Below are 20,986 nucleotides of genomic sequence, written 5' to 3' on the forward strand. Positions count from 1 at the left end.
AAGTATCTGGAGCATCACAACAAGGCAGACATTATAATGATAGCCTATGTGATTATTAAAGTCACTTTATGGTCAAAAGCCAAAACATACCAGCCATCCTCCCAATGTGACTCATGAACTTGAAAGATTTATGAAGTTGTGGTCAATTTGCAAAACGAACAGGCAAAAAAGCAGCATTTATTAAAACAGCAAAAACATTCCGAGTATGTTTCTAAAAAAGCACCTTTCAGTTCAGATATGCACAAAAAACTGTGGCTTTCTCTAAGCTACAGAAGACATTTATGCTGGGGTTTATCCCCTCAGCCCTAGCTCTACAAAGAGTCCCTTTGAATGGGCAGACAAGCACATAGGGATGATTTAATGGTTTCAAGTCCAACTTCACCAACCAATACGGAAAGACTGTTTAAATAAAGTCTGTTGCGGTTTGTTTTCCTCTGGGGGAGGCCATTTAACACAGAGGCATTGCCCACTGTAACCATTCATGAAAAAAATACTGCATTCAATTGCAAAAGGTTCATTTATGGAGCAATTGTCCGGCTGATGCTTCTATGACTCACAGATCCCAAGACTGGGAAAGAGAAGCTTGCTGCTGTTTTACAGTACCTAGACATCGTGTGTTTTTTTTTAAAGGAACTTGCTCATACATTCCCTGTTATGAGCTGTTGTTTTTAAACATGGCCAAAAAGCTTTGATAATGAAATTTACATCCCTAAATGTAAAGGTCTCTAAATAACCCTTTGGCCCCAGCTTTTAATGCAGGCTATGAAGCTGGTAAAGAAGAGAAATAAACCTGGACAATGTCCATGTTGAGGTAAGTCAGCTTTTTTATTTCTTCCTTTTTAACATTTGTTAGTTGATTTATCGTGTTCAGGGCAACCCAAAGCAACTTACCACTTATTTAGCACTCTGTGGGGGTATACGTGTGTGTGTGTGTGTGTGTGTGTGTGCGTGCGCGCGCACACACACACACACACACACACACACATACAGGTAACACTCCACATCCATCCTTTCCAGTCATAATTTACATACAGGCTCTCCTCAGTCTTATTCTTAAAGGACACCCCTACTGTCATGCACCCCAACTTACTACAAGGTGGTTTTAATGCTTGCATTTTCAACCTGATCCCCATATGCAAAAATTATATACATGCCAAGTATTTTGAGCTCATAAGTGTCAAAGGTTCAGCTTTATATATAATACTTTTCTGCCCCCTTCTGTTTACTATTAACTAAACCAAGAAAAATCTCATGCAACTCATTGAATTTGAGAACAATGCTTTCAAACATTTACTAAGATATCCAGAATTACCAGCATAGAGGTCAATTCCAAAATGATGGTTTCTGGTATCTTCACTTGTACTTTGTACTATGGACCTCACTGATATGGATGCAAGTTCCATAAGAATAATATGGCTTGCACATGAAGTTTCTAGATCATACCCCAAAATCAAACATGTGGCGAAGCTGCTAAGTACCCTAAAATGGTGTGTTTTGTTTTAAAGGTCACAGCAAATGGAAGCCAGCATGAGTCAGTGGCTAAAGTGTTAGATCTCTTTAAAACAAAGGAGATGACAACTTAACAGAGATTAGACCTCCTTGCTCATATATATATATATATATATATATATATATATACTGCAAAAAGTCACACTTCTAATAAACATGTGCACAACCTATGGCAATGCACTGCATACTTTGCAAAGAGATACCATCTCCTCTCTAGAAACTGTCTTCAACCCCCTTAACCTGAATTAGTGAACATCTGCTCCATTCTTTGGGACCTCAAAATAGACAGAAGGGAGCTCAAACACACACACCCCATACACAAATTCCCTCATAAGGAGTATAATGTGGCAATCAGTCCTTCCACAGGAATGTGTATAGGATTTGATGTTGTTTAGTCGTTTAGTCGTGTCCGACTGTTCGTGACCCCATGGACCAGAGCACGCCAGGCACTTCTGTCTTCCACTGCCTCCCGCAATTTAGTCAAACTCATGCTGGTAGCTTCGAGAACACTATCCAACCATCTCGTCCTCTGTCGTCCCCTTCTCCTTGTGCCCTCCATCTTTCCCAACATCAGGGTCTTTTCCAGGGAGTCTTCTCTTCTCATGAGGTGGCCAAAGTATTGGAGTCTCAGCTTCAGGATCTGTCCTTCCAGTGAGCACTCAGGGCTGATTTCCTTAAGAATTGATAGGTTTGATCTTCTTGCAGTCCATGGGACTCTCAAGAGTCTCCTCCAGCACCATAATTCAAAAGCATCAATTCTTCAGCGATCAGCCTTCTTTATGGTCCAGCTCTCACTTCCATACATCACTACTGGGAAAGTGTATAGGATTACAGTTTGATAATCACACAAATTGAAAACCAATTCTCCTGATTCATGAAAGCTAGATCAATTCTGCTTCCACCTTACTATTTGCTATTCCTGACTGTTCAGGATGGATCACAATTCTTCTAAAGGAACATCAGAACTCAAACATCTCTGGTTTTGTTGCTTTCATATTTCTTCTTTTCTGGTTATAGTTATCACCTTGTTAATTTACGTTCTTCTTTGAAATCTTTTATAAAGTTTTCTGGCTTGCAGAGATGTTAAGATTTTACAAGATCTTTTTACAGTAATCGTTTGCAACATGAAGCTTGTTATTGTTCTTTGCCTTAAGATACGTGATTAAAAATTCAGATACAATCCCTTTAGTCCGCCCCCCCAAGCCATGTATAAAAAAACCTGGCAAGTTGCATTTGATCTTATTATTTATCTATCAGTTGCTTGAAGCACTCGACTTGTTACATGAAGCCTTCAACAATCCTAAAATAAATGGCTTATTAGAAAACAATAGCAGCTGGCTTTGAAAACATGGAGTAAATGCAGTTCAGATCTCGGTCAGTTCAAGAAGGTTTGACAAATGTAATTCTGCAATGTGTTCGCATGAATGATTGGACTCCACTATCAGTCCCATAAGCAGCATTGGCTTTAATTCTTAATTCTATAAACTGACCTTGTGAAACTCAACACCAGTGCTCATATTGGAAAGGGCTATGTTTTTCCAGGACTTGTAATATGTCAGCACCAAACTATTGAATCCTTGGCTCCTTCACCTTTAAGTGCAAGAATGGAAGAATGTGAGATTTCAGACAGAACAAGTACTGAACCAATTTAAGGGGGCAACTCTCCTCTTGTCTGAGGCTTACAGTCTTCTCTCAGGGGACACTCACACACTCTCTTGAGCACACGAATCTGGAGCACAGTCTTTGGCAGGTCACTCTCAGACTCAATTCTCCATAGATAAAATGGGAAGAATAATGACTTCCCAAGCCATTGTACTTGTAGGAGCATAGGAAGCTGCCTTTTACAGAGTCAAACCATAACCAATTTAGCTCAGAAATGACTTCAGTGACAACTGGAAGCAACCTTCCCAAGTCTACGTGCAGATGCCAATAACTCAACCTTTGACCTTTTGCATGCTTAATAATGGAGCAAGGATGCTTGCCATAAATAAGTTTAACTGTAAAGCACTTTGCAATGTCTATGTGTTATATAAATTAAGTTGTTACTCACTCAGTCAGCAATTGACCATCAGCTAGTCCTAATAGTAATGGTTAGAATTATGAGAAATTGCAGCAGACAGATATCCAAAGAATTTTCAAGTACATTGATTCAGCAAGGATGGGAACAAGCTCCTATCCTGAATGTTGAAGAGAACCTGTATCTGCATGCTTGGTGCTCTAGAGTGAGGAAGAATGGTAAAAGGGTAAAAGGAAGAGAATTCATACGTAAACCAAATTTTTGAGTGCTGAATACATTATCCAATGAATTTCCACATCTGCTACTCTTAAGTGCTGGAAAAGGAGGATTAGCGCACACCCCAGAGACTAAGCCATCAAAGTTTTGTGATTAAAACTACAACCCATTTTCCTATTTTAAACCACATGGCCAAGCCTGTGGGATAGTTTATTGCAATCAATGAACATCTTTACGATTCAAATATAAAGAAAAGGGGGGGGGAAGGACACGCACCAAGCTTTGCTGCTGACAGCCAGAAGATAGCCTAGCTAATGTATTGGTGTTGATGCAAATGTATATATGTATAACTTAATTACTTTCCCCTTAGGATTCTAAACTTTCATTTATTTTATTTATTGAGTCTATATATTCTTGTTCATATTTGCACATTACTTTCCTAAGGGCAATATACACAGCAACTTCCCTCACCCTGCATTATTGAATTATACCAGTACACCAGCCAATAAACCGTTCCAGCTGGCATACCAGAGATATGGCACAAGATGTATCCCATCAATCAAAACCTAACACATCCAAATCTGCTGAATCCTGAGAGAGAGCAAGACACACTGCATATCACAAAGCTACACCTACAAAATGCACACATACCAAGGTTACATAAAGTGGCAGTCACCAGATTCCTTTTATAAAACACACATGATAAATGCTTGGTTACATTTGGCAACTGAAAGGGCAACTATTCCTTTGCTGCTGTGCTGAAAACAAATCCAAGACACACAAGTCAAGTCAAGTCAACATTTCCTAAGTGTTTTGTAGTTTAGACCCATTTTTAAAACAGATAAAGAATCGACACTACAGAGCAAAAGCTTCTAGAAATAAAAGCTTGCTGGGCAAGCAGAACTACTGGTGCCACCTGGATGGATCATGGCCAACACATTGGACTTGGTATATCAGAGCTTTGATTCTGTGTGCCACTGCACATTTTCTAGCACATTAACAGAATCATGATGGTTACAATATGATGAAATCTGATGTCATACTGCAGTAAAAAGAAAACATGGCTGTCAATTATCATGTTGGAAGCTGTGGTCAGCATATTTCCTTGAAGGATAAGATAATTCTGGAGCCAGACATTTAGGAAATTAAAGAGACTGCGGCCCAAGGCCAGATAATGCATGTCGGGAACAGGCAGGATGAAAAGATGAACAGAGCTGAAGAAAGCTAAGTGAGGCTGAGAATACTCCAAATATATTAAAATATTTAAAACATGCACTTCATCCAATGATGCAGGCATATGCCCACAAAAGCTCAGCTCACAACCAACAAATTAAGTCTTTCAGGTGCCGTAAAACTCTTTGTTTTTGCCGCAGATGAACATAGTAGTCATATTTCTTATTGATACACACCTCTTCCTCTCTTTCCCAGAGGAAAAAAGTACACAGTTCTTGGCTGATTTAAAGCTCCATGGTAAAACACAAATCTGAAAACAGCTCCCTCTCTAGTATATTAATTTAGCAACAAAAATAAATAGAGCACATAAAAACATCCACATAGTATTAGAGGGCCACAGGCCTGGCTTGGTAGATAAGACTAAAAGCTACATATTTATTTCCCACCTATTTATTTAATCATTATTACAGCTCTCCTTAGTTATGGGCCATTAAGTGACTGTTTTTTAAAAGAATGTGCATGAGAGTGGAGCTAGTCTCTCTGTGTGTAACACCTTCTCACTTTCTGATCAATAAGGCATGGATCCCTTTCAATTCCACTCATTTTCTACACAAAACCTTGAAACTCATGGGCCCCTTGTCACTATACAGGAAAGGATGGGCATTTCTCAGGCAGGGGCTTCTACAGTCTAGAATTACTCAATCAAAATTTTGAAAAGGAAGGAAATTCTACTGCAAAGTGCAGCATCAGAAGACTCGGACATTCTATATCACAATCCAAAAGGAATGAAAAGCTGGGATGTGTAAATTAAATTGTTCTTCTAAAGCCAGCACACTGCAACACCAAGTTGGCACAGAAAGATGGAGTGGACAGTGGAATAAAAATCAATGCCCTTCGGCACTTTAAATATCAACGTAATTATTGTATCATTATCCTTTCTTTCTTGGGCTCTTGGGCTCTTGCTTTGTCTCAGGTTCTTTGCTGGTTTTGCTACAACAGACATACCCAGATATACAGGAATCACCCTTATGCCCAACAGATAATCATCTGAGGAAGAACTGATGAGATTGAGCTCAGACCTTGTGCTCATCCATTCTTCTTGCAAAAGGTAGAGGACTACAAAGAGAGAGAAGAGTACTTCAGGCAAATGACCACCCACAAAGAAAATGTCAATAAGAGAGGTTCAGTTTCTAGGACCACAGTCTATACGTTCCTACTTGTCAGGAGATGGGCAGCATCTCATGAAGATGATTGGCAGAGCATGATGAATCTGATCAAGAGGACTTTAAACTAAATCCTATAGGGAAAGAGAAAACAGCCTGAAGGTAAGTTCACTAAAGACAAGGACTATGACGCTACAGCAAAAACCAGGAGGTACTGTAGGTGCCAAACTCAACACTAAGATACCGTAGTAGGGGAAACTCAGAGCAGAATATTCAGTGCTTTCTGTGTCTATACACTAACAGGTATGGAAAACAAGATGAGCAGCAACTACTACTTCAGGACAGTAAGTATTTTTTGATAGGAATAACAGATGACTCATGTTGGTCAATAAATAAATAAAATATAGATGCAAAAGAAAAGGAGAGGACATAACATTATATGTCAAATGTGTATGCCTTCTCAGAAATTCAAGAGAGTGAACAAGGTATCCCATTTGGGTAAAATAAATGGAAATAGAAATAAAACAACATTGTAGCCGCATTCTACAATAGTTTGCAAAGCCAAGGTAAGGATGTCAATGACGCTTTCTTGTCTCAAATTACACATGTTTCAGATAGTCAGTAGCAATCTGGGACTTCAACTACTCTGATATCTGTTGGGCAACAAACACCGCTAAGCACAGACTCTCCAACAAATTCCTGCCATGCTTTGCTGACAACTTTTTCTTTCAGTAAGGGGCAGAAAGGAATGAGGAGATCAGCTATCCTTGACTAAATCTCAACCAATGAGATAACGTAGTAGGAACTTTTTGGAAAGTGACCGTGTAATGCTGAAATTCATGATGCTATGGAAAACTAAAAAGGGAGTGCTGTTGTGTTCATGTTCTGCTTGTAAACTTCAATCGATCGACTCCGAGTACAACTAAGACTGGATCCAACCCTATGATTCTAAGGACAATTTACATAATACATTTTCATCCATGTGAGCAGTCCCATCCTGCCTAGGGGATGTTCATGCAAATTTAAACAATGCTATGACCTGAGAATCACAAATTTCTAGATTGCAACATCTAAAAAAGGGCTCTGCCACCAGAGATTGAGACTGCTGACTGGGAAACTAATATGCCAAAAGGAATACACTTAAACAGTATCACTTTTTTTAAAAAAATGTAATAAAAAAGAGCAGCCTAAAGCAGTAAAACTGGCTCAGGTCTTGATTATGAAAAATGCATGTCACATCACTGTAAGCAGTTAACTGACATATAACTCCAACAAAGTTTGCAGGCACTGGAAATAAAATACCATAACATGTATAAGTGTTTATTTTTGAGGGGGGAAAGAGCAAGATTGTTTTTTTGGGCACTCAATCAAGACAGTGTTGTTGGGCTTAAAACCATCTGTCCTACACCTTTTTGCTCACTAGAACACCCAAAGTTTGTGTTACAGATTGGGGGAGAGGAACATTAACCGCCATAATCATGGCAAGCAGCAGAGAAGGTAGGGATCCCTCTCACTCAGGTAAAGAAGCTGAGCACCTAAATGAAAAAAATGCCTACTGAAATTGGCACATATCCACTACAGTCGACACTCAAGGCAGAGGATGGGAACAAAAAGAGAAAAGGCAAACGCAACAGTGTCCGGTTTCTACTAGAAATAACTATTGTGAAGCAAGAACTGATCTCAGGCCAGGCTCAGGCTAGATGCAAGTCGCAACAAGACTCAGGCTAGGTGCTGGGCATTTGGCTACACTACAGGAGAGCAGAGCTCTGGTGCTGCTTCAGCAACCATCAAACTGAGACCGAGAATTGAACTGCAGGTTCTAAACTTATGCTAAACATTATCAGTCCTAGGTTCTGATCCGAAGATGCCCAAGTGAATTCACCCTCACCATCAAAGTGACTGAAAAGAACAATGGCTCCCACATCAACTCCCATATGCACACCAACTCATGGGACTGCAGTTATCATCTTCACGAGTCTTTCCATCACCTCTATGGTGAACAGAGGAAGTAAATGTCTTCATTACTTTTCTTTTACCCTGGGGACAGCACAACTTTTTTTTTTAAACCTGCAGTCAAAGTCACCAGGAAGGGGCTGGAGAAGGTTCTATGCTACACCTCTCACTCATATTTCATTAATATAGATAACAAAATAAATGTGGTTGCTCCCTAGAAAGAGAAATGCTTCTTAGAAGGGGAAATCCCGAACCAGTTTTCCTTTAAGCCCAAAGGAAAAAGTAATTTAGTAAAGCATACAAATCTAATTAAAGACTCTTAAAGATAAGGCAAGTGATAACAACTCTCTCCTGCTCTTTCCCTACCTACAGCACCGCTTCTGTCTTGAAGAGCATAAATTTCTACTTTCTTTTATGGAAGCTGATATTTATGATGAGCCCATAAAACAGCAAGGCTCATTTCGCTGGCATTTAATGGCAATGGAAAGCAGAGCAAGACCATATATCATCACTATATAACATATATCTCAACTAACAAAACTGTGTTCTTTCCACCTGGGAAGAAAACATTTTCAATAAAAGTACTTCCCCAGGTGAGAGATTAATTGTGAAGCTCCATCAGAATGCCTATCAAAGGCCCCCAAGTCTTCAGAAGGCAAAGCACAGCCTTGGGGCACATGCTAAATCTGTCAGAGAGTCTAATTAGTAAAAGCTGGTGAAGAGTGACATTCGCTGGACATGCATTATTGGGTTCCTAACCAAGTTATTCGCCTCAAGAAATCTCCTTCATAGTGCATTTTCAGCAAAAAGGCCAACGCAAGAGGAAAGATTATACAAGACAGGGTATACACACCAGTAGTAATACAACACATTAAAAACTGCTTCTTGCTAGTAAATTATGGATAGGAAATGGCTCAGTTTGCCTGTAACACTAACCCAAACTATGGCTTAGCGCAAATGTGCAAGCATGCATATCCCTGGAGAGGAGATTGCAGCCACTTTGTTCCTCCTCCAGATGTACTGCTGCTGATGTACTGAGCAATAGTTTAGTATAGTGTGTCATCCAAAACCAGGCTCGTGGTTAATCTTCTCCAGGCAAACCACAAGCTGTAAACTAAGAACAACCCTTGGTTATAGTTTGCAGTTTGTCTGAAATGAGTCAAACCACAAGCCTGTGTTTGGACTACATACTACACAAACCATGGATTAGGTCGCAGCAATGCAGCAGCAGGGCATGGAAGCCTGTGATCTCTTCAGAACCTGTACATTTGCACTAAGCCATGGTTTGGCTTAGCATTATGTAAGAACTGGATCAATGCAACCTAATTTCTGTTTATCATGCAAGATAAGAAGGCACACCAAAGTTCACAGTTCTAGCTCCAATAGGGACACAAGCAGACTTTCTTAGGTTTGGGTGAAACCATCCTTACAAACATCCAGAATATTTGGAAAGATCCTTTTCTATAGGAGGGTAAGCAGATAGAGAAGTTTATGGCACAGCAGCAGCTTGACCACAATGCAGCACACACTAGTCTTGCTGCCAATGCAGGGGAATGCTTTCACCAGTGATTCACTCACAATAATCCTTCCACAGAGGGATACATGGTTACTAGTATTATGTTTATATAATACTTGGGGTATGGAATCATAGACTGAGATGGCTGAGATGATCAGCACTGTAAAAAGTCCAGTATCATTTTAACATGTGCATTAAAAAGTAGCAAAGCTATGAATTGTACATTTATGAAATAAATAGATTCCACTGAGTATATCTGCTAGTATCTGTAAGGAATGAAATGTTATAAAAAAAATATGAGAGGAGCGTGAGTTGGAAAGAAACCAAAGAAGAAGCCATCCAGTAAAGGATTAGGGCTAAACATGGATGCCAAATCAGATAGGAAAGGATTTGTATGTCAACAAAAGATGTTCTGTGCTGCTGATGTGCAAGCCTGTCATTATGAAGCCAGAAGAGAACAGCTTCTTTCTGTGAGTATCGAGGGCACCTGCAATACTGAGATCACTTTCTAGCATCACATACCAGAAAAATATTCAGAAACTTGCAGAGTTTGCCAATGAATTTTAAAGATATATATAGATACAGATATAGCTATAGATATATTATACAGATAGAAAATACACCCAGGTGTAGAAAGAAGTAACTGCTCAAACGCAGCTATTTAAGACAGTAAAAGCAAAGGAAAGTATAAACATATGAAGTACAAAAGTCAAAGCAAAAAAGTGGTTATTGTTCAGAATTGGTTGGGAAGAACCTCCCTAAGAATCAAAAGTATTATACTACAGAAAACCCTCCAAATAAAGGGATGATAACAGAAATTCATTGGCTGCTTTAAAACAGGTGTGGGGAACATTTGGCTCTCCAGGTGCAAGCATGCTCTCTTCAACCCATATTATGTCTTCATTTTATATTTCTGATGCATTTTGGCTTCCTGCCCTCTGACTGGACCATACTATTAGTTTCCTGCTTGGCAGGGGGTTGGACTCGATGGCCCTTGTGGTCTCTTCCAATTCTATGATTCTATGATTCTATGATCTATGAGACTAAAGGTAAAGGGGCTGTGAACCACACTAAAATACATACCAAATCAATACCAATACATCCCAAATTCAGCACCAAAGAAAGCTTAATTCTGTGACAAAAATAATTATGCAAATCTAATTGTGCTATTTATACAAAGTTAGTGTGGAGTAGCCAGAATCTATACAGAGCCCCAAAGTCATGCCTTCTAACCACTGCCTGCTCAGGCTTCCAAGAGATTGCTAGTCATTCCACTATGGATGGGGAACATCTGGTCCTCCAAGTCCCTCCAGCCCTGGTGAGGGATGATGCAAGCTGTTGTCCAACATCTGAAAGGCCATGGATGTTGACAGACGCATTAGCGAGCCCTAAGAGCTAGAAGTTTGCTTTAAAAAGCAAATGCTCAAATTGTGAAACCATATTTTTCATCAGGCCTTTGATGCGTATGTCTGGACCACAGCATGTAGTTAATTAACTGTTCTTCACTGATTGTAATCTTCTATTATTGGTATTTATTTTTGTATATCACCCTAGTCTTTGTATTTATGTTATATAAATAAATTCTCAGAATGCTGAATTCTTCATTGAAAGGATAAAAATGAAATCCCAGCCAATTGCCCCAGGATAAACTAGGAGCGATCTGCCACCAAGCTAAAACAGAAGCCAAGCCACTCCATCTGTAATGTACCCTACACCCAGGCAAAAGCTAAGGCAAAATGTGGTAGCATTTCCAAGTCATTCACAAAGTAAGGGGGCGTGTTCAGTCTCTGTCTCACAGAGAGCAACACTGTGAACCTGACAGTGCAATAGCCCCTGAGAGGAATTCATTTGTCATTCTAAACTGCATACCAAGCTCCTGACAGTTATCCAAAAAGCTGCCCAGCTTGTTCATGCCAAGCAGATGCTCTGGAGACAGCGCAGGCTGTCCTCACACATTAATGTCTTACCATCTCACTTTGTTGCATGTCTGTGTAGCACCAAGCGGGGAACCTGCCACCATGGGGACTTGGATAGGGCTATGCTGCTTGTTCATGACAAGGTCCAGTTTCTCTTCCAGTGATTTGCAAGTAGCTTCTAGGGCTAGCAGCTTTGCTTCAATACTATCCAATCGCAGGCATATTGTCTGATTAATGGAATACAGGAACGACTAGGGAAGAGAAGCAGCCAAATAAAACAGTGGTATATATATCTTCAAAGAACACACACACATCAATATTCAACTAAATGCCCCGTTTACTAAAGGAGCACTATCAGGCCACCCGGTCTCTAAGTATGATCAGTCGCAAAGTTGATGGAATATCACAGCATTATTGAGGCTTACCTGCAAGTCTCAGTTTAGAAGGCTCTGAATTTGAGGTCAAACTCCAGAACCTTGTTTTCAATGCCATTACTTTACCCTTAATATGGGTGTCTCTGAGGATATGCAGTCATCAAATCAGATGCAATGGTTTCCCGAAAATGGTCATAATACCTATGTCTGCCTTGGACCCTCGTACCTACAGGACTGCCTCTCCTGGTATGCCCCGCAGAGGACCTTAAGGTCCATAAATAGCAACACTCTAGAGGTCCTGGGCCCTAAGGAAGTCATATTAGCTTCAACCAGGGCCAGGGCCTTTTCAACACTGGCTCCAGCCTGGTGGAACACTCTGTCTCATGAAACCAGGGCCCTGTGGGATCTGATTTCTTTCCGCAGGGCCTGTAAGACAGAGTTGTTCCGCCTGGCCTTTGGCTTGGAATCAGCCTAATATCCTCCCCCTCTTTCCTTTTCCTTCTGTGATGAAACCCCTATTTGGACACTTCCTTGGCTTTTTTCTGGCCCACATAGGACCAATCTGGATAGTTGGCCTTGGTGAAGATTTCACGTTTTCTCCCCCAGTTCTGATCTGGGCGTCCACTGAAATGAGGCTGCATTTTAAGTTGTACTTTAATCCTGTTTTTAAGTTGTATTTGAATCAATTGTTACTATACCTGATGTTAGCTGACCTGAGCCCGGTCTTGGCTGGGGAGGGCCGGGTATAAATAAAAATTATTATTACTATTATTATTAATGAAATCTTTTCATTTTAACATGAAACATTCAACTAAGCAGATCACTTAGGTCTTTGTAAAACACATGTCCACCACTTCTAGAAACACAAGTGGTGGGGACATGTGGAGAGGCCATTTCCACTGTAGTAGGCTGTGGAAATATTTTTTTCTTAATGATACCCCAATCTCAGGTAAGATCTATATTGCTTTAGCAGGCCCTAGGGCTTGATATCTGATCTGTTATCCTACGCCTCCCACCAAAGTAATTTTTAATCTGATGTTCCAATAGGTTTTAAACTAAGCGGCACTTTGGTTGTTTTTGGAAACAAAGGAGGGATATAAATATTTTATAATCAATTCCCAAAGTTTTGGGTTCTGAAGCAAGTTTGGTAAATATACATACACACACCCTTTGTGCAATTACTGTGATTAATTTCCTAAAGAAATAACAAAAGAGCAGCATTAAGAAGAACCTTCCCCACACTACAAAATATTTTTGTTTTGATTTTCACTTTACTTAAAGAAATTTCTATTGTGCCCCCTGGTGGACTTTAATTAAAAGTTACACAGAAGCAGCAAATTTAGCCCGTTAGGTTAGTTATTCAAGATAGAAAAAACAGCTTGGAAAAAATACAATGCTTAAATTAACTAGTTAACAAAATATTAGGCCATTTCCCTACAGAAGGAGCTAAAGCATACAATAAAATCTAGCCCCTGAAGGGCTTTTGATGCAACCACCTCTACTATCTGCCCAATAGCCCCATAAAGAAGCACCTAGTACTAGGAGTATGGAGTCAATCTGCTGTGGCAAGATTCTTGGGTTAGCTTCTGAAGCATCTGTCTCTGTCTTTCTTAAGGAGAACAAGAAACCTGCAGCTGCAGACAATTTAGAAGTCTTTAGCCCACAATACAGAGATGGGGAACCTGTGGACCTCCAGATGTTGCTTACCTACAACTCCCATCACCATTGGTTATGATGGCTGGCACTGATGGGAAGTGGAATGCTACAACATCTGGAGGGCCACAAAGTCCCTATCCGTGCAGTAACAGAACCTACCCTTGTCCATCCAATACTTGACAACATGTAGTAAATAACAACAAATGTCCACAGGCACCTTAATTGAGGGATCCTGGCAATTAATTTCGATCCGTTGACGCTTTATAGGTGGGTCTACATCTTCCTCTGTCACGTCATGATTTTCCAACACAACTGCAAAACAGAAACAGAGAAGCTATTTTCAGACACTGCACAACCAGTACAAATTAAATACAGCCTTTGAATGCAAAGTTGCCACTTGAGTACATGCAAGGAAATTCCTTTCTCCAATCCTATTTTAACAGCTGAAGCTACCTCCTATCCGAGGGTGTTTCAATGGTTGATTCAGACTGAGATAAGCTCTAGATCCATGCTCCCAAACAGGCCAAGCCACAGTCTACATCAGGCTTGCCAACCATCTTCAATCATGTTGTATCCTAACATGGATTCTGTTGCTGGTGGCTGCCAGCACCTCAGTCTCAGTTGCCATGCTTCAGTATCATAAGAAATGTTTAGGGCATAGTACAATATGAGACACAGGAAGTAGGGACTGGAAAAAGAGCACATAAACTCTGGGTGTGTGGTAGCCTGTCTCTACTAAAGCACTATTTTATTTAGTCCCAAAGAAACATGAGATTCTATAGATCAGTTCTTTATCATTCTTCATTTGTACAAGACATAATAAAACATACATGCAACCAACAGCAAAATATAGGGTGCCTTAGCATTTATTCCTCTCTGTGTTACATCTCCCACTGTGTGTCCCCTCCAACAGCATACCTGGATGATCCGGATTCAAGTCCTCAACAGCAATTTGAACCACCTCAGCTAAATCCTGTTCTGTCATCATTCAGAAACAGGCAGCAGCGCTGGTCCTGAAGAGATGTATCAGTTCATGCAAATCTGATCCTGTAAAACATTGTTAAGAAGAAATTGTAATAAACACAGTGGATGCAAGAGTCACCATATGTCACAAGGGGGTAAGAGTATGTTCAAATCATATTTATGAGCTTTTTCAAAAAGATTTTTATTAATTTCTCTTTTTTTTTTAGAAAACATCCCGTTGATCCTGATAAAGAACCAGGTTTCCATCGGTCATTTAGTACAGCACTGTCTCCAACAGCAACAATAGGCAGATAATTCATGCTGCATATACATAATTATATTACTATAGCAATCTGAAATCTCTCTCTACACACACACACACACACAGAGAGAGAGAGAGAGAGAGAGAAACTCAATATTCACAATTACTAAATGCTAAGGTTAGAATTTCCCACTGCACTCATAAGAAGAAAAAGGAAGAAAAGGGAAGAAAAAGCTACCCTTTTCTTACCCTTGGATGACTCATTGTGAGGACAGTCTCAAAAGCTCTTCATCTTGAAATTAGTTACCACAACATACTTGCACAATAAGCCTTCTAATGTAAACCATAAGAGGTGTGTAAATAGTGGTAGACATATTTTTCCCACCATTTTCATGCTTATATATTAAGATTCTAGGACAGTTAAATAAATGATAGCTGACGTCTTCCTTTTTTTAGCTTAACAGTGAAATTCTATACTTGTCAACTCAGACGTTAAGTCCCACTAAGTTCAATGGTGCTTGCTTCCTAGTAAGTCAGCAGAGTTCTAGAAAATTTAATGTGTATATGGAGGCAAGCAATAGTTCTAAAGCAGGAACTCTGTTTTTAGATGATGCAGACACTGTAACATGCATACTCTTAACACCGACATAATTCTATGATTCTATTATTCTCTTCTAAGCAAGACAGCATTTATTTATTAATATTCTACCCCACCTTATCCCCAAGGGAGACTAACAAATCAATAATATTCAAAGCAGACAAAAGATTGAAAATTAAAGTAAGAGGTGAACTCAAATGTCACACAAGCAGACTTCCACTTCTACAATAGGATTCTCCCTTCCTCTCCTCACCACCCCCGCCCCCTGCAGCCCTCCACCCCCCCCCCCCCGGACTGTCTTGGAGAATACACCAACTCTCTAGAGCAGATTGGGACAGCATGGTGGATTGCAGGAAAGAGGAGAGGATGGGACTAGTCTTTACTGCAATCAAGTGATAGAGTGGCTTGCGCTCTGCCACTTCCTTCCCCAAGTCCTCTTTCCTTGTCCTGGACTGATCCAGTACATCTGTACACACAGATATATGAGGAATTATGCCAAAAAGTGAGACATTCTCATAAACCAGTCTTCTCCAAACTGGTGCTCTCCAGATTTTTTTGGACTACGACTGCCATCAGCCCTAGCATCATGAAGCAGCATCCAAAACATCTGAAGGGCACCTGGTTGAGGAAGGCTGTCATAGGCTCTCTTTGTCAGCACAAAATGAGATTTGGAAGCTGCTTTGGTTTGAATTAAATCAGTTTTCTCTCTCCAGTCTCCAGAGTTCCCACAATTCAGCTCCTGCAATATTCAGTTCCAATCCCAGCATTCAGCTCTGGTTCTAGAGCCAAACATTTTTCAGCACTGTCCCCCTGGAGTTCCCTGTCAGGGATTGTTAGAGGTCTTATTAAAGGAAATCTCCAGCCTCCAAAAGCTGAATTAAAATTGCTGGAGCAATTCACATCTGCATTTCCCACACTTGGGGGAGGGGGAAAAATGGAGAGAGAGAGAGAGAGAGAGAGAGAGAGAGAGAGAGAGAGAGAGAAAAGAACAGGCAGATTGAGGGGTTTATTCAATACCTGAAGCAAAAAAAATATTGGGGAAATAAACTTCATTTGCCAGTGGAAATGGCAATTTATCATTAACCACTAGCACTGAATCAAAGCCAACTGCACACAACGACTTTTCCCTTCTTCTGCTCAAATATAAGAATGCAATTAAAACAGGCAGGTGGAGAACACCACAGCATCGCCCAGGTTCCTGGACCAGCCAAGGCAGCAGCTGCTCGTTACAAAAAATATATGCATTCTAGATTCTTCCAAATGAGGACACTACACGGTATTGGAGGCATTTACTCAAAACACTTCTGCTGCCAAGAGATTCATTTGAAATTCGGATCACCGTGAAAACTATTGTGATTGCATTCACTGTGGCAGCATGCCCAAGTAACCTAGCAAGAGATTTAGGGCATGTGGTTGCCATTTCTATCATTTTGGCAAATTAAGTTTGCCATTTCTCAGAAGTCCTGGAAAATAGCCAGTCGTAACATAATAAAACAGCTGTGCTAGGATTACTGTTTCATATTGTCACTAACTGCAAGCTATTGGAAGCCCTGCCCTGAACTTGAAGGGAAAGAATATTTCAATCCATGCATTAAGAAAAGGGAAAGAACAAGTCAAAATCCCTCGCCCGCTTTTCATCTTCCTTTACTCGTAAGAAAATCAAAATTCACACAGATTAACACAATACATGTCCCGCAATTTAAAGTAATATTGACATATGTATGCATGTGTATTTTACAATCACCATACTGCAGGTTCTGGTGACCAACCAGAGAGTCCAAAATCATATAACGTTGTAGTCAGTGTTCCACATGCAGAGCAGTTCACCAAGAGGTCACACCAATTTTTACAGTGTCCTTTTATCCTTGGGTTTTTTAGCTTGAAGTTTAAAATACAATTTGAAAATGTACTGTTCATCCTAGGTATTTATGTTTAAAAGATAATCCCTATATTATTTAGGATAAGTTGCATTCTCTGCTTACTTGCATTCCAGCCTATCAAAGGCCTTTTCTGCAGTGACAAACACCACTATATGTTTTGTATTTTATAATATGTTCCTCCTCTGCAATAAAATAAAATAAAATAAAATAATAAAAATAAATGCTTTAGTAATGGCTTATTATGCAGAGGTTGGTATTTTATTATCTACACTAAGAGAGATAGACAGACAGTTCTCAAGCAATGCTGGGTAATTATCAGGCTTAGGAATCAATTTTGCATCCTGCCAAGGGAGAAGAAATCAGCCTAGTCCCCTACTTTTCTTAAAAATAAAAAAATTGGAAAGTTTGAATCATATAAAGCATATTATAGTACTGCACATTAAGACCAGCTGGTCCTGCTCCATTTTTCAGTTTATGCTCTTCTTCATGTCAAGTACCTTTTGCAATTTTATAGGTGCACTCACAAGTGTCTCCTGCCTGATTACACAACTTTTGGAACAAATTGGGGAATATTTGGGCTCTTGTGCAGGTTCTCTTTTTGGCCAGCATATCTTGAATACAACTTAAGAACATAAGAGCTTTCCTAGATCAGATTAAAGGTCCATAAGATGCAACCTAATGCCTCATGGAAAGCCCACAGACAAGATAGAGTGCCTTTGAAATGCCACATAGCAGCCTTGCCAATAGCTGTCCCAACATAGAGGACTCAATGTGGCAATGAGTTCCTGGCAGCCCCCCACCAGAAGGGCAATGCATGGGACTGCTTTGGGTTACTTCCCAAAACATTTTGAAAACACTACATTGTTTTGTTACCCATGCTTAGTTTTGTTTGTTTAGTTATAAGAAAGGCATTTTCCCTCCTTTTCATGGTAAGATGATTTTTATGCATAAGATTGGTTTATCCATTTCAAATTCAACTTGGTACCATATGCGGATAGCACTCAGCTGAGTCTTTTTCCCAATTCAAGAAATCTTGCCTTGGGCTTTGTCACAGATGTGTTTTCCACACTTTGCTCCAAAGCCACAAAAATAGCTTATTATTCTATGCAGTACTGAGGTGTTTGCTTTTCATTTTAATGAAAACTGAAAATTATTTCAATTTCATTAAGTGTCCGAAGGCCAAGAAAAATTGGGCCTGAGTTGATTTGTGAGCTGTCAGTTATCCATTCCTTACTGGAACCTCAATCCTAAAAACATATGCAACTTGGCAATAACCTCTTAAACTGAACTAACTTTCAACCAAGCATGCTTTGGGTCACAGTTTAAAAGAAAAAATCAAAATCCATGAAAATCATCAGGTATTCGGTAAATGACATCATTGGGATGTATCACACAGAATTCTATCAATTTACATCTTCTGGCCATCTACACATTTTGTAAAACTGAAATGACAGTTTATATGAGGGGTGGAGAATGTTTGGCCCAGGAGCAGAATGAACACTCTAGGGCTCTCTACCAGGCCCTAAGAAATCTTCCCAGGCCCCACACTTCTTTCAACAAGCCACCCCTCAGCAGCCCTTATCCAGGCATTTAAGTGCTTTTGCAAAACTGGAATGTGTCCCATACCCCTCAACTGTCCCAGTTGAAATGTGACATCCCAATTTTGGGTGCCATGCCCTCAGTAGAAACCATGAGCCCTCACAAGGCCAGAATGTTTGCCATTGTACAAAGATGAGAGTTGCATCTGTCGGTCCACTGTACTTCACCTCTGGCCCCACCTATTACTAACGTGTTCTGCCTCCCACCCCTACCCTGGGGGTTACCTGCAAGGAAATGCAGTCCTCAGCCTGAAAAATAGCTTACATACTAAGGTAAGAGAACACTAACAGTGAACCCAGAGGCAGTCATGTAAGTCTGTTGCAGAGAATTAGAGGGTCTTGTGTCACCACTGAGGTTTAAGGAATTGTAAGCTTCAATCCCCAATACATTCACTAGGGCATGGGTGGGCAAACTAAGGCCCAGGGGCCATATCCAGCCCAATCACCTTCTAAATCCAGCCCTCAGACGGTCCAGGAATCAGCGTGTTTTTACATGAGTAGAATGTGTCCTTTTATTTAAAATGCATCTCTGCGTTATTTGTGGGACCTGCCTGGTGTTTTAACATGAGTAGAATGTGTGCTTTTATTTAAATTGCATCTCTGGGTTATTTGTGGGGCATAGGAACTCGTTCATTATTATTTTTTCAAAATATAGTCTGGCCCCCCACAAGGTCTGATGGACAGTGGACCGGCCCCCTGCTGAAAAAGTTTGCTGGCCGCTGCAAATAGGGAGTATGTCTGTTCTGTGGGATTTACTTCTGAAGAAGCATGTTTAAGGTTTCATAGTTAGCATGGTGTAAACATATGTGGGCTAAAGCCCACAATATATTTCACAAAAGCAGAAAAGGTCAATGAATACTCATGCTATCATATTTTTGGCGGCTTTAAAAATCTGGGTCGGGATCCATATTTACAACAATGTCTCTGTCTATTAACTTTGGTTCCAAGTGACAGCTATGACAGTAATAGAAATATAGGGGGAAACTCTAATAAATCCTGTACATCCTTCACAGTTTCCATCCTTTGCTGTTTTAAGGGTAAAAAACATGAGTAGAGAGAGATCCCGGGCACCTAGGAACAATGGCCTCTGCTTTTTCAGTGTGGGCACCTAAATACTTGATAATGTCATCTAAGAATCTGTAATTATTTCCTATTCCAAAATAAAACTAGGTATCAAAAGCCGTATCAGTTTAAAAAATAGAACTGCCCAAACATTTTTACAGCTTACAAAATACAATCATAACATTCTGTCAACATCTTAATCCAAAAAACTATACTCAGCATTTGAAACCTGTCATAGTTATTCTAAAACATACAAAATAAACTAAAATTAATAAAAAGAAGCTACGTGTCAAGATACAAAGGTTTTTCCAGTACTTAAAGGGTATTTAATTGAAGTGTAATTCTTGGCTTTTCTAGTCACATAACTAACAGCCTACCGAACCAATTTTGTTCTATCATGCATGTTTGTGGTACTGTAGTAATTTACTGCACAAACAGAAATTCTTTCCTGGTATTAAAAAACCCCCAAAAACTTAAGATTAAATAAGTCCAGTGCGAAGTGAGAATTTATGAACATTCTAACACATAGCTGTCATGGTTATTCAATGCATCATTTTCCCTTTCCCAGGCACCAAATGACAGCCAAATCTTCCTTTAGTAGCCCACTTGCCCTTCATCCAGCTCTGACATAAACAGCTAAGAACGCTCTTTTACAAACCCAGTCACCTCTGTGATTTGTTCTAACTTTATAAACCTTACACTTGGCTCCTATCGGCAGACCTGTTGGCAGCTAGATCTTAGTCATCTCATGCTAGCCCATTGCTCCCTAACCAATTACATCATATGTCAACATATTGTAACATTGATTAATAGGCATAACATAATAAAAAGCAGCCCTTTAGTAAAAGAAGGTCAACCGCATTGTAAGCAGGAGCCCTGCCAGTTCTCCGAGGGCCTTTTCTGCATGACTTTTAAGGGTAGAATTAAGATGTAGAACCTCAAAAGGATTCTCATTGGAAAGAGAGATTTCATGCTACACAGGCACCCTCATAAAACTACAAAGGGAACCCAAACGTGTCCAGTCTCAAGATTACAGAACTGCAGTTCTTCTTAGTTTTTGCCTTCCTTCTTGCCTCCATATAGAGCTATTTTTCAAATTGCTTGCATCTGGACTGGGAAAACCCTAGGCA

General features: G+C 40.0%; 1 protein-coding gene across 6 annotated transcripts in view; it reads right to left on the reverse strand.

Moving 5' to 3' along the window:
* Positions 1–20,986, reverse strand: part of BANP (BTG3 associated nuclear protein) — a 151,667-nt gene that overhangs the window by 123,795 nt on the left and 6,886 nt on the right. For all 6 annotated transcript variants that reach the window (XM_028739943.2, XM_028739944.2, XM_028739945.2 and 3 more), the window contains exons 2-4: positions 14,412–14,540; positions 13,711–13,805; positions 11,515–11,714 (exon numbers count right to left, since the gene is read on the reverse strand). In XM_028739943.2, the coding sequence (XP_028595776.1) occupies positions 11,515–11,714; positions 13,711–13,805; positions 14,412–14,481 (365 nt within the window). In that variant the 5' untranslated portion in view covers positions 14,482–14,540. The remainder of the gene's footprint in view (positions 1–11,514; positions 11,715–13,710; positions 13,806–14,411; positions 14,541–20,986) is intronic.

This window comes from Podarcis muralis, chromosome 7 (genome assembly GCF_964188315.1).
Source record: "Podarcis muralis chromosome 7, rPodMur119.hap1.1, whole genome shotgun sequence".
Classification (NCBI taxonomy): domain Eukaryota; kingdom Metazoa; phylum Chordata; class Lepidosauria; order Squamata; family Lacertidae; genus Podarcis; species Podarcis muralis.